The following is a 10,305-nucleotide window of genomic DNA, read 5'->3' as shown; positions in this document are numbered from 1 at the left end:
TTTCATTTTGAGTCTTACACGTTGACTCAAATTGATAAGTTGGGTAAAATATCTCTAGTCATTGTTATAAATCACAAGAAAATAACTTAGTCACCGTGCATCACTTACAGTCAGAGAAGTAACTCGGCAACCAATCGTTGGTCAAACAAACAACCACGCTACCCAATCAGAATCCAGGAGAAGGTTCTTGTTGCTGTGGTGGTTCTGGAAAATTCTGAGACCAGGTTTCAGCTGAACTCAGCTCAAGTATCACTCCGCCGCGAATACGTCGAATGTGCTCTTTGAACTGTGTAGTTATTTGACATTCGGTTTTCGATTGCATATATGTGATTTGATTTAATTGTATAACCTTAAAGAAGTCACTATTGAATTAAGCAAAATTACTTAGGCTGAAACGGTCATGCGGATCTATTTTCTATGCGGAAGAATACAAACCGATGACGTGTCGCTTTTTGTATATAAGATAGCGTCACTCTTCCGTTTCAGTAGTCATTCAGCGATCTTTAAGGTCCATACGTATAACTAAGAAGCTTCTTTAACCAACTGAAATCGTAAGTATTTTAACATTTAGGGCCCTTTACGCGTTAGTCTGAGCTTTTCAAAATCTTTCTGAATTTGTGTCTCGTTGAAGGTTTAGGAGACTTTGAATGAAACCTTAATTATTTCAGCGTCGTTTTCTTTCCATTACAGCGTCGGTTTTTTTCTGTTAACCTTAAGAGATTAGTAGAACTGTAAGTCTTTGTGTGGTCATTTTAAAGCCTTGTGAACGTTCGTTGGATGCGGCAATGACTCAACACTTCTCGCATCCGCCATTAGCCGTTTTGACTGTCTGAACAAAGGGAAGGTCAATATTCTCAAAATGGCGCTTGAGGAGGAGAAGCGGGTTGGCACGCGTCCATAAGATTTTATTTTTACTATTTCGAATTGAATTGGTAAATTGAGTTTAGATGTGAATACCAGTTACGTTAAATCTCTTGGCTTTTTTTTATTTTATTTTAAAGGTCCATCATGCAGATCTTTGTCAAGACCCTTACTGGAAAGACCATCACCCTGGAGGTCGAGCCAAGTGACACCATTGAAAATGTCAAAGCTAAGATCCAGGACAAGGAAGGCATCCCCCCAGATCAGCAGAGGCTGATCTTTGCTGGCAAGCAGCTTGAAGATGGCCGCACCCTCTCTGACTACAACATTCAGAAGGAGTCCACCCTCCACCTTGTCCTGCGTCTTAGGGGTGGAATGCAGATCTTCGTCAAGACCCTCACAGGAAAGACCATCACCCTGGAGGTCGAGCCAAGTGACACCATTGAGAATGTCAAAGCTAAGATCCAGGACAAGGAAGGCATCCCCCCAGATCAGCAGAGGCTGATCTTTGCTGGCAAGCAGCTTGAAGATGGCCGCACCCTCTCTGACTACAACATTCAGAAGGAGTCCACCCTCCACCTTGTCCTGCGTCTTAGGGGTGGAATGCAGATCTTCGTCAAGACCCTCACAGGAAAGACCATCACCCTGGAGGTCGAGCCAAGTGACACCATTGAGAATGTCAAAGCTAAGATCCAGGACAAGGAAGGCATCCCCCCAGATCAGCAGAGGCTGATCTTTGCTGGCAAGCAGCTTGAAGATGGCCGCACCCTCTCAGACTACAACATTCAGAAGGAGTCCACCCTCCACCTTGTCCTGCGTCTGAGGGGTGGAATGCAGATCTTTGTCAAGACCCTCACAGGAAAGACCATCACCCTGGAGGTCGAGCCAAGTGACACTATTGAGAATGTCAAAGCTAAGATCCAGGACAAGGAAGGCATCCCCCCAGATCAGCAGAGGCTGATCTTTGCTGGCAAGCAGCTTGAAGATGGCCGCACCCTCTCAGACTACAACATTCAGAAGGAGTCCACCCTCCACCTTGTCCTGCGTCTGAGGGGTGGAATGCAGATCTTTGTCAAGACCCTCACAGGAAAGACCATCACCCTGGAGGTCGAGCCAAGTGACACCATTGAGAATGTCAAAGCTAAGATCCAGGACAAGGAAGGCATCCCCCCAGATCAGCAGAGGCTGATCTTTGCTGGCAAGCAGCTTGAAGATGGCCGCACCCTCTCAGACTACAACATTCAGAAGGAGTCCACCCTCCACCTTGTCCTGCGTCTGAGGGGTGGGCAGTAAAGTCATGGTTCCACAGTTGGTTTCATTTGCCATGTAATGCTTGGAAATTAAAAGTTACATTTGTTTTTAACTTGTGACCAAAAATGTTCCGTTATCACAATAAAAGGTTAAATTTGCTTTTGCTTTCATTTGAAATGTTTTACAAAAATTGTTCAGCAGTTTCCCCTGAAGCCAATTAAACAGACTTCTAAAAGTTGCAGAATAGACCAATTTTAGATGGCAACATGTAAACGGTGTTAACAAAAAAAAATCTGCCACAATTGCCTTCAAAATTAAATCTCAAACTTAATTCCAAATCCCACTAGATCTCCACACTAACAGCTCATAAATATCAAATGCATGTAAAACTTAATGTTAGCATATTTTGAGGGCAGATCTGAGCTTTCAGAAGGAAGTATATGTATTTGTGGTTACAGCAAATAATTCAGACTTATCTATCTTTGAAATTGTTTCACAAGCAGGGAAGAGTCATCAAAACATGTTTGTGAAACCTAACGTTTAATTTAAAGCGAAGGTTACAATACTGGGATAAAGATGGAGCATTACCCTTGTCTTGGCATCAATGCACTGCTACCTGCTTGCTTTAGTATCCAGTATAAGGTACTTTAAAATCTATGCATGGCCTTAGGGCCTTACTCAACATTACTTTTGAGCTGCTGCTGTTCTACTCCTGTGGGTCTAAGGTCAGCTGATGAGATGGATGCTCCTGGAAGTCCCAAGAATGAGACCTAGCCTCTGAGGTGGGGGCTTTTAGTGTAGTCTGGAATGTGCTGCCTTTAAATATTAGGTTGGCATCATCGCTGTCTTGTTTTAAATCTCTTTTGAAACCCCTTTTTTATGGCTTTTAACTCCGCATGAGTCTTTTACTTTTAAGAGTAACATCTAAATTAACTTTTTTGTCTGTAGATGTGTAATCAGTGTGGCAATTTGGTGCAACTTTAAATTTAATTTCGGCCCAAAACTTTATATCTCCATCTTCAGGTTAAAAACTGCTCCACATTTATTTAGAATCAGCCACAGCTGATGGCTAAGCTGAAAAACGTGACATTGTCAGCAAATCACCACGTGGCTGCAGTGCACTGGTCTCCAGCTGAGGTAGCCGCACCTCCACCTGGCTCAACCACTCACCTGCCGATGTGACAAGTTGGCGCTCGGAGCCGCTTGCCCCATGCCTCCTTGAAAAAAACGCCCTCCTCTCCTTTTTCATCTAATGATCGCGGTTAACAGGAAACCCTCCAGAATGCTGCAGAATCTGAGTCTGCTATTTCCCTGAGCGGTAAGTCTGCTGTGAGTGTGTGCTTGCGTGCATAGGCGAGTGTGCACGGTGACGTGTGGATTGATGGTGTAGTTCGCTCCTGTGCTCGGTAGGGAGCGCTGCCGCGCGAGCAGTTGGATAGAGCAGCAGCATGTTGAATGCGAGAGAGGCGGCGCGCTACCGCCATGTCACCTAGGGAGAAACAGTTAGCGCTTCTCTCTGTTTTAGGATTAATCACCTTCGCTTTTTACTACATCCCCACTTTTCTGTACGCTACTTTAATTTTTGCAGCTTGTTGTTTTGCTTTTTATTATCACAGCGGAGAATCGTTTCCCGCCAGGTTAGGCCCGAATCCTCGGGTTGGATTAAACGTTTCGGGCGTGCTGCGGCGCTGGTCGTCGGGTTGGACAGCGACCGGCGTCTCGGTGGCCGCGCGGAGTAGAACGAAGAACCGCAACCGATCCGAGCACCATCACCGGGAGACAGAGGGACTCCCGAAGCTCAGTAAAACCGGGCTCTGTCGAGGAGAAGCCTTAGCAAGTGACTCGATTCTTTTCAGCCCTCGGGATTTTCTCATGGGGAGTTACATCGGGAAAGCCGAAAGTCCAGCGGCCGTCTCTGGGAGGCCAAAAGCCGGGAGAAATCCCCGGGAGCAACTGCGAGAACAACTGTCCAGACCCAACCATGCAGTTTATACCCCGAACAGGAGGCTTTCGTTCTCTGGGTGAGTTAATTAGGTTTATTAAGCTCTGATCCATCTGTTTAAATTCACGTGTTGCATGAAAAAGAAATGTTTATAGCGTTAGCTAGCTTGTTAGCACACAAAACCCACATGTTTGAAACGTATAAAGCTCTAACCAGAACTCTTTAACTTGGAATCGTTTTAAAAACATCCAATAACTTTGTTTCATTGGCTTCTTTTACTCATGCTTTTAGCTAAGTTACTGTGATAAATCTTTTGTTTTGATGGCTTGTTGTGTCTACACGCTTGTGTTGTCTAAAAACTAACAGAGCATTTTACTAACTTTTCGTTAAAGTGCATATCTTTACTTTTTGGTTAGGATGAGCAGCATAGTTTCTTTTTCTATGCAGCTGCATGTTTCACATGTAAAGTGATTGTTTTATATTGTTTTATTTCTATTCCATAACATCTGTACGTTTTAACCTGCTGAAGTTGTTCCTTCCATTACAATCTCCTCTGCAGGGAGCCTCTGGGTGCAGCTAACAGGTTCACCATCACCCCCCAGCGTCGCTACCCCCTTCAGCAGCCTGGAGTCTCCTCAGTAGGAGTCCTGCCTCCTGTCAAGTGGGATGGTTTCAGAAAAAAGAACATCCTGAGTCCTCGAAATTCCCCTGCTGCTCTCAGTCCCGTCACTGTAAAGATCGCCAGGCCCGACCACAACATTCCCAGGTCTCTGCAGGTTAAATGTTTTTGGGCACGACCGTTTATTTTTAATTTTTAATTTTTTGTCTTTTAATTTACTATTTGGATAGCCCTTGATTTGTTGCTTGAGGTCTTGCTACTTTCAGCCGAATCAGTGCTGACTGTCCTCTGCTCTGGTTTTTAGTGTGAATCATCTGAGTTGTGCAGGGCTCACCAGGGTCCCGGCAGACCCCTGCTCCAGAGAGAGCGTCCTCAAGGTGTTGAAGGAAAGCCGCAAGAGGGAAGTAGAGGATGAGGACAGGAGCTTCACCGCTGAGCAAAGAAGCAAAAGAAGGTAGAAAATTTGTTTAATAGATTCTTGAGGTACTGTCTGCTCAGTCTGGACAATAGCAGCTGTCTTATGGTTTCTTTTTATGGCTTTTCTTAGGCGCAATGACAGCGGTGGAAGTTCGCACTCTGCTTTTGAGCCTCTGTTGCCTAATGGAGCACCATCCCAGCTGGTCCCTAAGTGAGTAAGAATTGTATGTAAAGCTGAATCATAATCTTAGATGTTGGACAAAGCTTTAAATGTTGTTTTTATTAATGTTCTCCAGACCAGGGAGCCTAAAAAGAGGGATGACCGCATCCTTAGACGAGACCACCATGAAGAGGTCTCGCACCTCCTCCATCAGCTCTAGTTCTGGAGTTCATGCCCCGAGAGGAACTTCGGGTACCAGAAGAAATGCAATCCAAAGCTCCTACAGCTCTTCGATAGGTTTTAGTCAGGTATCTTCATCTACCGGAGTCTAGTAAAGGGGGTTTTTGCATAGCAAAAGCAAATCGAAGCATTTTTTGTTTTTCTTTACAGTGGAAGAAACCATCTGCACCCAGCTCTCCTCTATCGAGCCCTGAATCGTCTCGCTCTCAGACTCCAGAGGGATTTGCCAAAAGACCCAGGTCTGTTTCTGCATGTTTGTCATCATTAAACCACATTTAACTACAAATTAAAGCTTTTTTTATGTTTTCTAATCAACAGAGAGGATGACACTCAGTCTCCAAGCTCTGCATCCTCAGTGAAGTCGGACCACACTGCATCAGACAAGACCCTTGATACCAGTAATTCCCATTTATCTGTAGATGACTTTTCCAATTTAGATGATTCATGTTCAAAGTATGGTCACAAACAAATATGATGTTGTTTCATAATATTGCAGTAAAACAAACTCCGGTGATCAAATCCCCAGTCACAACCTCTGCAGACTCGACTGGAAGTGGTGGGAAGAGAAAACGGAAGATCCAGCTGGTGTCCAGCCACCGAGATGATCGCATCTCTCTGGTGAGGAGCGCTGATCTCCCTCACATTTGTTTATTTGCATCCAGATTGCATTATTGTGGTTGTTCATGTGCAGCCTCCACCTCCTGAGCTGGGCTACACCATCACAGCCAAAGATCTAGACGAAGAGAAAAAAGCTGCTATCAGTAAAATCCAAAAAGTCCTGGAAACAACTGGTAAGAAAAAGCCAGCTGCAGGAATAAATTCACATTTTTTATACTTGCAGCCTTGAACACCTTATAAATTATCCCATAAGCAGGTTTTTCAGTAAAAACTACTTCTTCTGTATGTGTTTGTCTTCAGCTCCAGTGCCAGAGAAACCTGCATCTCTTGCAGCCACCACTTCCTCTCAGCCTGCTGCCTCCGTTAGCTCCAGCTCCACTCTGAGCAGCCTTCTGGCAGCTCCGCTTCCCACAGTAACCAGCTCCACCATTCCTGTCATCAACTTGGATCTGAGTCCAGGCAGCAGCATCAGCTCGGCTCCTGCTAGCACCAGCTCACTGCTGGAAACTCTCAAGATGAAGTCAGTTACTCCAGCTAGTTCAACATCAGCTCCCAGTGCAACCACAGGTGCGATCTCTGAACAGAGAAAGTTGATGGTGTTGTTTCCCTGCTTGTGTATTGCTTAAATGTATATTTTGCCATAAATATGCATCAGATGTTTTTCCTGTATCTCGTTATTTCTGTAGCATCGGCATCGACCACACCTGTACAAGCCAGCGGCTTTAACCTGAAGACATCGATTGCTGCCCCACAGATCCCTGCTTATTCCCAGCCTCAGCCTCTTGCTGCTGCTGCTGCAGAGAAGCCCTCTGCCTTTATTCAGCTGCTGGCTCAGGTCTCCCAGACTCCCACCAGCACCCCTGCAGCGTCCACATTCGCACCAACCCTGTTTGGGCTATCCAGTCAGGTCAGCGCCCCCTCTACTTTCTCAGCCCCCACCACCGTCACAGCTGCTGCCCCTCCAGCTGGTACCTCTGGGTCAGGCATTAACACCAACCCTCTGCTGGCTGCAGGGTTCAAACCGATATTTCCAGCTGCCACCTCCACCTCCTCAGCTACCACACCTTCAGAAAACAAACCTGCTGCCCAAAATTTCAAACCTATATTTGGAGAAGTCACAACTGCTGCAGCCTTCTTACAGCGCTCCTCCTTCACCACCACCGCTGCAGCCTCAACTCTTTCTACAAGTACTACAACTCCAATGTTCGGTTCAGTAACAAGCAGCGCTACAGTTGCCCCATCTTTGTTTTCTGGCTTTAATAACACGTCTGCCGGTGCAGCCTCCACAGCATCCTCCTCCACCACCACTACACAGGCCACAGCTCAACCAGCCTTGAAGTCCTCGTTTGGAAACTGGGCTGCACCATCCATCACCAGCAGCACAGCTGCCTTGGTACCGCCTCCAAGCACAGGGGCTACGTTTCAGTTTGGAGCTGCAAGTAAAACCACAACGGCTGCTGCAGCTGTTCCCGCCGCCGCTCCTACAACCACCTCCAGCTCAGGCACATTTGCATTTGGTGTCACAAAGTCTGATCCTTTGGCATCGAGCCAGAAGGTGTTTTCCTTTGGTCAGACTGCTCCCAGCCAAAACACAACCACTGCTTCATTTGGGAGCTTTGCCATGGCTAACACGGTCTCCACAGCTGCCCCCACCGCCCAGCCCACCTTCGCCTTTGGGAAACCAGCGTTTGAAGGTCCGGCGCCGCAGCCTGCAGCACCAAAACCCTTCACATTTGAAGTCGGCAACACATCATCTGCATCTAATCCTGCCCCCAACCCAGCCCCTTTCACATTCGGGGCTGTCGCTGTCACCACAGCTGCCACCTTTGGGGCCCCAGCCAAACCAGCATTCGGAGCCAGCTCCACTGGTTTTGCTTTTGGTTCCAACGCAGCTCCTTCAGCTGCCCCCCCAGCTGCACCAAGCTTTGGTGCCGCCACCCAGACTCAAAGCTCCTCTTCAACCACATTCGCGTTTGGAGGAGCTGCTTCGCAGCCGGCTCCGTCTGGATCCGCTCAGCCTGCATCTGGTGGGTTTAACTTTGGCGCTGGCATGCCTTGTCCCCAGTTTGGAACTCCGGTTTCCACTAATCCTGCACTGCAGATGGGAGCCTTCAACTTTGGGGCTGCAGCTCCAGACAAACCAGCATTTGGTGAGTATAAAAGGAATCCTTTTATTAATGCTGAGTGCACAACATATTGGAGGTTTAAATGTGTGAAGAAGTGTTATGTTTATCGTGCTTGTTGACAATGAAAAAATGTTGATGTTTTAATCAGAAAAAGATCATTTTTTAATTTGGGAAAAAAAATAAATTCTGCACCATGAAAGACTCGGCTGATATTTCTGTTGTCTCAGTAGAAATGAGCGACTTGTCCTTTGTTCTAATTAGGTTTCTCACTGTTAATTTATTCAGGGACATCTACTCCATCGTTTGGTCAGAGTGCTGCTGCAGGTCCAATTCCCTTTGGAAGTCCTGCAACTCCAGTCCAAGGCTTCAACCCTGTTCAGTTTGGTAGGTCTGATAGTTTAGGACATTTCTTCTTTTGTTGCAGATGAAACATCCTAACGGTTGTTTGGCTTTCTGTTTATTTATTAACAGGGTCTGCAGCGACTCCCGCCTTCACTATCGGACCTGGATCGAAGTCCTCTGCCGCCCGTCAGAGGCTGCAGGCTCGGAGGCTACACAACAGGAAGAAGTAACTAGCTGACGTGGCTCTCTGGAGGACTTCAGCTGTTGCTGCTATGGCTAACCTGATAAACTTTTCTCCATTTTAAGCCCAACACCCTCCAATCAGGCTGCCACCGCCCCCTCCCTCTGTGCTGGCCCAGAACGCCGTGTTTGTGGAGGAGTCTGAAGGAGCACATCAGCTCAGACAATATGGGAATGTAGCAGCGGGGAGAAAGAATACATAAAAATGTTCTATACTTGAAAGAAAAGACACAAAAGACTTGATTAGTTTGATTCTGAACAGAAACAAACCCGAAGTTGTTTTTACAGTACGCGGACACTCCCGTTGTTTCGACTTAAGGAGAAAGCCGTCAGGCCGAGACAGAACTTCGGCTCAGACCTTTATTTTTGTACACGATGAGCTCACTGGTTTATATGTTCCTGAGTGTTCGAGTGGGGCGTGGCTGAGTCAGATACAGCATAGGCGTGAAAATGTAGTGACAAGACGTTTGCGTTTAAATTATTTTTGTAATTGGCTGTCTGACCTGGTCGATGAATGATATGTTTCTGCACTTAAACGACAACTTAGCAAATGTCTTAATGTGGTTCGTGCAGATCCTCGTGCATTTGTTTCATACTGTCATAACCAGCATTCCCATAGTCCTCCTGTGGATGGCCTTTTTGTTTTGTTTGTTTGGGGATTCTTTTTTCCAAGTGATTGCCAACAGTGATGTGAGTTGCAGGTCTGTGTGTGAGGAGGGTGACTACTTTTGACATGTGCTGATGAACCAAAGCCAACTGTTCAACTTCATGCCTGTGAAAACAATCTTTTATTTCTTTTTCAGTTGCTGAGATGTGTGTTTGTGCCAGACTACCTCTTTTTAAATCCCAGGCACTGAAATGTTTTATTCATTTACAGAAAATATTAGATTTTAATTTCAGCTGCTGCTTGCTAAGGTGTGATAAATTGTTTTTAAAATAATCTTTACAGCACATTACCCCAACTTCAGAAATATTATGTCGTGAATGCAAAATTAACCTCCCACGAGTCAACCCACCATTGATGGAACTGAAAGTGTTTTCTGGTTGTTTAGGACAAAGTCTCAAAGATGCAGGTTTGTTTTTATGGCTTATATTTCCATCTGACTTTAAGGATTTATATATATATATACTTTTTTTTTTTTTGTCAAAATGACCTGTTCTCACTCAGTGATTATCACCTGTGCAGTTATTTTGGGTCAATTTCGAATGAATAAAAAGTTTGGGTTTGTGCGGATGCTTGAACAAATACACCTGAAACCCCTCACTATCTCATGTCATCAAACCGTATGACCAGAAAACTAAAATTAATTTCAATTGTTCAACTCCATTTGATATTTTAGCCGTTTTTAAAGCTTTGTTGCGAAAAATGTAAATAAAAATGAAATGCAAGTGATTTGGTGAACATTAAAAGTTATATTTATTGGTACCATGGCAACACTTTTTAGTGTGATTTAGTGATCTGGCTCGACTTTAAAATCCCACACAGTGC

The 10,305-nt window shown here is 45.4% G+C and overlaps 2 protein-coding genes across 2 annotated transcripts; both read left to right on the top strand.

The window, feature by feature from the left end:
- The first annotated feature begins 363 nt into the window (after positions 1–363).
- On the top strand, positions 364–2,270 carry LOC107386644 (polyubiquitin-C). Its single transcript, XM_015961177.3, has 2 exons — positions 364–551; positions 1,002–2,270. Exon 2 carries the CDS (start codon positions 1,009–1,011, stop codon positions 2,152–2,154), a length of 1,146 nt encoding a protein of 381 aa, XP_015816663.3. The 5' UTR covers positions 364–551; positions 1,002–1,008; the 3' UTR covers positions 2,155–2,270.
- Positions 2,271–3,434: 1,164 nt separating this feature from the next.
- On the top strand, positions 3,435–8,948 carry pom121 (POM121 transmembrane nucleoporin). The gene is made up of 13 exons (XM_015961172.3): positions 3,435–4,133; positions 4,614–4,820; positions 4,978–5,127; positions 5,221–5,301; positions 5,387–5,558; positions 5,641–5,729; positions 5,809–5,888; positions 5,987–6,108; positions 6,182–6,281; positions 6,409–6,675; positions 6,795–8,258; positions 8,520–8,618; positions 8,706–8,948. Exons 1-13 carry the CDS (start codon positions 3,568–3,570, stop codon positions 8,804–8,806), a joined length of 3,498 nt encoding a protein of 1,165 aa, XP_015816658.3. The 5' UTR covers positions 3,435–3,567; the 3' UTR covers positions 8,807–8,948.
- Positions 8,949–10,305: the final 1,357 nt, after the last annotated feature.

Source organism: Nothobranchius furzeri, chromosome 10 (assembly GCF_043380555.1).
Source record: "Nothobranchius furzeri strain GRZ-AD chromosome 10, NfurGRZ-RIMD1, whole genome shotgun sequence".
NCBI classification, from domain to species: domain Eukaryota; kingdom Metazoa; phylum Chordata; class Actinopteri; order Cyprinodontiformes; family Nothobranchiidae; genus Nothobranchius; species Nothobranchius furzeri.
The sequence above is the reverse complement of the archived record's forward strand: the minus strand, read 5'-3'. Positions and strand labels throughout refer to the sequence as shown.